This window comes from Octopus bimaculoides, chromosome 2 (assembly GCF_001194135.2).
Source record: "Octopus bimaculoides isolate UCB-OBI-ISO-001 chromosome 2, ASM119413v2, whole genome shotgun sequence".
In the NCBI taxonomy this organism is placed as follows: domain Eukaryota; kingdom Metazoa; phylum Mollusca; class Cephalopoda; order Octopoda; family Octopodidae; genus Octopus; species Octopus bimaculoides.
This window is the reverse complement of record NC_068982.1, coordinates 1,323,691-1,329,946: the sequence shown is the minus strand read 5'-3', so window position 1 is coordinate 1,329,946 and position 6,256 is coordinate 1,323,691. Positions and strand designations below refer to the sequence as shown.

The following is a 6,256-nucleotide window of genomic DNA, read 5'->3' as shown; positions in this document are numbered from 1 at the left end:
TATATATATATATACATATATATATATATGTGTGTGTGTATTTGCTTGACAACCAATGTTAGTGTATTTACGTCCCCAAAACCTAGTGGTTCGGCAAAAGAGACTGATAGAATAAGTACTAGGCTTACAAAGAATAAGTCCTGGGGTTGTTTTTTTTCAACTAAAGATGGTGTTCCAGCATGGCCACAGTCAGATGACTGAAACAAGTAAAAGAGTATGTGAGTGATTGTGTATATACAGGGTGTATATACAGGGTGTATATACAGAGTGCGGCAAAGAGGACGGACGTTTGTGAGAAATTCACAAAATCATTAATTTTAGCAGCAAACAGATTTTATTGACATCAATGTGTTTGTATTCAATTATTATTTGTCAAAATTAAGTGTGGAAAACAACATCCATCATGTGGTGTCCATCTTTGTTGATGCATTTCTAAAGGCGATCTTGGAAGTTGGCCTCCACTCTCTCCAGCATTGCTCTGTTGATTTGGGCGACTTCCACATGAATAGCTGCCTTCTCTTGATTCACTATGCCATTGAGATGAAAATGCACTTCATCACTCATTAATAAAATGATGTTGTCATTTGCCTCGAAAATTGCTTCCATCTGACGTGTGAAGTGAAGCCACTGTGCATAGTCCCATGGTTTCAACTGTTGCCCAATGAACAATTTGTATGGGCAGAAATGCAGGTCTTCATGCAAAATACGCCTTACTGATGCCAAGTTCAATGGAATGCCTCCAAGCAGAGCTATTCAGACCCCTCATCAAAGCTTGTCTGATGTGTTCCATATCTTCCAGAATCCATAAGTGTGACCCTGCCAGAGCTGGTTCCACGTAAAAAGCACACTGTCCACTCTGTAAGGTAGTTGGAATTAGGAGAGGCATCCAGCTGTAGAAATCATACCAAAACAGACAGTCAAGTCTGGTGCAGTCATCTGGCTTCCTAGCTCCTGTCAAACCATCCAACCCATGCCAGCATGGAAAACAGACTTTAATGATTATATATGTGTGTGTGTATATATATATATATATATATATATATATATATATATACATACATACATATGTATATGCTTATCAAAACCTGTTACTAATAGAGTAATAAGGTATGTGAACAGATAATGCAAAATAATTATAAATGTGGAGAAATACAACAAAGAGGAGTTTAAATGAAATAAAATGAAAATACAATAAAGTGAAATAGAAAGAATAAGGTGAGAGAAGGTGAAATTTTGAAGTAAATGATTGAATGTGTGAAATAAGATTTGAAGACATGAATTAGTGAATAGAATGTAATCTAGTAAAGAGCATACTAATGCTTAAGCAGCATCTTCAGCAGGGAGGATGTTCAATACATGTCTTCCATGAGTGTCTGTGGAAAAATTACATGTTAGGAGTATGTGGTGAGGGAGAAGAAGTAAAGGGGAAGGGCAGTATTTGATGAACTACCAAAGTTGATGGAAACTAAGTAAATGAGTGAAAAGGATTGACAGGAATAGGGGTGGGTGAAGGATACAAGTGAATGACAGGGGTCAATAACAAGTGTCCCTGGGGCAGTGGAATGATCCCTGAGGGTATTGAAAAAGTAGAGTGTTTGGGAAATGAGCAAAGTGGTTTTGCTTAATATATAGGAAGGTAATAGATAATCCATGAGATTAGCTACTTAGTGGGAAGAATAGGTTCACTGAAATGCAGTTAGGTCTCTGGCTGATAGACAACCCAGGTTTGGGATATGATCAATGCACAAAAGTAGAAGCATCCATGATTTGAAGTAGAGAAACTTCACTGTACAAAGTTGATGGCTTCTGTAACGTAATTAATTTAATTAGGGCTGGAGATGCTGGAACCAAAAGCTAGAATAAGAAAAGGATGGAAAGTTGTCCAAGAGATCATTCATTGACATCAATGAAATTCTTTCTTTTGGTGAAAAGCAGATTCTATGAAACCTTTGTAAGAAATAATTTCACTAAAGTGGAGATGCACTGCAAACATTGCATAAAAATGTTCCAAGAATCCATGAAGAAGCTGTGATGAGAAATCTCTGAATGCTGGTCTTCACAGAAGAAATGACAAGAACATTTGGTGAGACATTCTGTGACAGTTTTATCCACCCATGTCATTATGGAATTCAGGTTAATACAATAATGACAATATGTTTGTGTATGTTGAAATTGATATCTTTGTACAAAGACATTTGTTTAGAAGTTGTGTGGTCAACCGATTCCATCCCAAGGAAGCCAGTCAAGATCAATCCTAGCAGAATTTCATCTCACAAAGTAATAGTACACCTCTATGTCACAGAATTTATACCATCCAACCCATGCCAGCATGGAAAGCAGATATTAAACGATAACGATGATGATTAGCCTCTCAACATTTGTTTTTAATTGTATTAATTAAATGTTCTAAACAATTTTAAATATAATTGTAGACTATCTTTTTCATTCTGGTACTTTATTTGAGAATGGCTCTTAAATTAATTTGTGCCCCCATTAGCAGATTACATTTTCCTTTCTTTCAATCAATGGAAATTGGAAAATGTTCATTTTGATATTCTGTATCAGCATTATAGGAGATAATGTCTAAAGTTTATTTCTGTATCAATAATGGTTTCTAATGTTGGCTCATGGCCAGCAGTTTTTGAGGGGAGGGGATAAGTCAATGATATTAACACACACACCCCCAGTACTTAACTGGTACTTATTTTATTGACCCTGAAAGGGATGAAAGGCAGTTGGCCTCAGCAGAATGTAAAGACAGATGAAATGCCTCTTACCATTTTGTCCGGTTTCTTTATTTCATTGGAACAAGTCTATAAATTTTGTAGAATGTTGTGGATTTAATCAACTCAGTACTTGTCTGGTGCTGAATTATTGATTAAATCTATATTATTTGAAGACCAACATAAAAACTATTTAAAAAATATATTTTTATATCATTTCCAATTTAGGTTTCATGGTATCAAGATCAAACAAACAAATAAACTTGAAGTGGACAGTTTTGGCACAATATCGAAAAATAGCCAAAACCTATTTAAACTATTTGGAATGGAAAAAGTTAAATGGATGTTGTTTGTTGATGCTTTAAAGAGCAGCCTAAAAGCAATTGACATCATATATAACCATGATCTTTTATATAGATATCCCACACACTTCTAAGTTTGCAACTTCTGCAAAAGAATGGTAAATTATCATATGTTTAATTGGTTCCTATGAACTAATTTAAAAAGTCAGAATTGAACTCCAATTTGGTTTTATGAAATTTCCATGTTTTCTATGTTTACAAAGCAGCAGGATTGCAACATCATTTTACTCAGAAAACTGCTCCGGTGGATGATGAGTTTTTGTTGCAGTTTTTAAGACACCATTGCAGTTCTTAAAGACAACAATCTTAAAAACTATATCTGAAATTGAATTAGATGTTTGGTTAGTATTTAATTCTGTTATGCAAAGTATTTTCTGGGATATCCTTTCATGGCACCAGCACGCATGCTTTTTTGTGTGGTGCCAAAAAGCATCAGTACACTCTGTAAAGTGGTTGGCATTAGAAAGGGCATCCAGCCATAGAAACTATGTCAAAATATACAATTGGAGTCTGGCGAGGTCCTCTGGCTTGCTAGCTCCAGTCAAACCATCCAACCCATGCCAGCATGGAAAATGGACATTAAATGATGATGATGATGATGATGATTAAATTAGCTATATATTACAAATAACATGGCCACAGCTTTAAAGCTGAAATAATTTAAAGAGAAATTAAAGAAAAAAGTTTTAAAATACCATCAGATGCTTTCATTAAGTTTTGAAATTGCGTTTGTGAGTATCTTCCAGGGAAGAAGATTATAAACATTAGACTTGATGTTAAGAGAAGTGGAACCTAACTAGAATTGTTTGATGGAAATGAGACATGAAGGTCAGGGGAATATATATTTGATGATTGATTGGAATTCAAAATAAGATGGACTCCAAGTAAAACATGCATCAGATTCAATATACAAATGTCCATAACAACCTCATTAATTCTTATATTATTTTTGTTGTAAGTATATTATTGCTGTTATGGTAATCACAGATGTTGATATAAGAGAGAGAAAAGCAAATAAATTCACAAAGAGGATATCAAAATTGTTGGACAGACAGACAGACACATTCATCATCATCATCATCATCATCATCATTCAACATCCATGTTGGATGCTTTAACAGGAGCTGGCAAGATTGGATGTTACTCTTCCTAGTGCCAGTCATTTTACAGAGTGTACTGGGTGCTTATTATGTGACACCAGCACCAGTGCTTTTTACATGGCACCATCACCAGTGCTTTTTACATAGCACTAGCAAAGTCATCAAGTACTTTGCAAAACAAAAAAACCCTCAACTGAGAAATGGGGAGTGGCTTTGTGCCAGTTGAGGGAAGGACAGATAAGGGTGTTTTACTGTAGAGTAAATACATGAATACCCCAGTTGGGAAAGGAAGGAGAGTGAATTGGAGAGGAAGATAGGAATGCGAGTCCCAAAATTTAGGTCAGTGTAATCAAAACAAAGATATAATGAAGAGAAAGATATTTTACCTTAAAGATATGAATTAATCTATGAAGAATTTATAATCTACTTCAAACATTCTTATCACCAGTTTTTCCCATTCTTATTTGTGCTGGTTCATGAAAATGTTTCTATATTTAATTTTATTTATAAAAACAAATTTTAATTTCCTTAGACTTGAAAGGTTATATTTTACAGGAATTTATTATTCTTTTCTTTTGGTTTGTGACATTATTTTGAACTGAAGAAATGAGAAATAAATATTTTATCTTCTACACTAATTCAGTGGCCAAATTTCCTGAAAAAATTTAATTGAAATATTAAATTTAATCTCGTCAGGGCCTAACAAATGCAGCTTATTTCACTTGTATTTCACATTTATTATTTTCTTTTTGATATTTTTGTTTTTGATTGCATGTTTTTATTGTCGTTTTCAATATTTGTTTTCTGACTATTCTCCTGAGTACACCATTATCTAACATGACATATGTCTCCCTTTTAACATTTTGTTATAATCTGGCCTGTTGAGTCTACTCCACTTCTGTCTTCTTTCATTTGCCATTATGTTTTTTGACAAAATTACTTAAATAACAAGAATCAGAAAAATTTCAATGATTACATTGATACTAATCTATCTTATCAACATTTTCATTTTCTGATGTTGTTGTCTTTTCAGGTCTAATCATATCACAAATAAACAATAAACTATTTATATCTAGTTCTGTGGCTTGATATACAAAACGAAAGAAATCCAGGATTTCTGGATTTATAAATAATCAACTTATCGATCCAAAATGTCTGACTTTTCTCTTCCTTTGGATAAACCATCAAAGCCACCAGTCATTAATATTTATTGCAGCAGTAAAGAGACAAGCTTAGCCGAGGCTGATAAAAATTTTGAGAAGCTTAAATCCATCTTGTGTCTTTGTCTTAATACTGACCGGTATTTAATATACCACCTGAAACCAAACCAATTGTTTAGCGACCCTTGGGAACACAATACAGAATTACTCATTGTCTCTTCTGACTGCAATGAACAAGAACCAAATAATGTCTTGTCGGAGCTTATTCAAAAATATCTTGCTACAGGAGGGAAAGTTCTCTGTTTTGGAGCATCCATTTTACATTTTGATTTTGTTGAAAGAAAAGCTTCAGCTCATAATTCCAGCTTTACTTGGAGCTTTACAAAAATGGAATACCAAGGCAAAGTTATGATGGTTCCAGTAATACCTGATGTTTCTCTGACATCTTCAAAGTTATCTCTTGTACCTTTCAATGTCCTAGGAAAGCAAGAAAATGAACCCAAACTACCTTTGGTAATATCTATGAGCAATTTTGAAAATGGTATCTTAGTATTATCTCAGGTAAGAATTCATTTTTATTTCCTTGAGAATTTTTTTCTTATTATTATTATTTTCTGTTGGCAACAAAAAAGAAAGTTTTCTTTATTTGCATTAATTTGTGAAAATACAATTTTATTGTATAACTCTGACCATACATATTGATGCAAGCATGTATGTATAATTTTTGCACAATTTTTGCATATTGAAATGAATACTTCATGAAGACGGTTAGAAAATGGCTGTAATCATATGGAAGCCATATGGGAAAAGTAAATCTTCACCTGTTGCATCTAATGACTTTATGCTATAGATATGTGTATATATATAGATATATATATATATATATATATATATATATATATATATATATA

General features: G+C 33.5%; 1 protein-coding gene across 6 annotated transcripts in view; it reads left to right on the top strand.

Annotated features, from left to right (window-relative positions):
- The window catches only part of LOC106879777 (biotin--protein ligase), a 69,603-nt gene that overhangs the window by 24,135 nt on the left and 39,212 nt on the right, over positions 1 to 6,256 (top strand). For all 6 annotated transcript variants that reach the window (XM_052975271.1, XM_052975263.1, XM_014929480.2 and 3 more), the window contains one exon: positions 5,219 to 5,906. In XM_052975271.1, coding sequence (XP_052831231.1) covers positions 5,337 to 5,906 — 570 coding nt within the window. In that variant the 5' untranslated portion in view covers positions 5,219 to 5,336. The remainder of the gene's footprint in view (positions 1 to 5,218; positions 5,907 to 6,256) is intronic.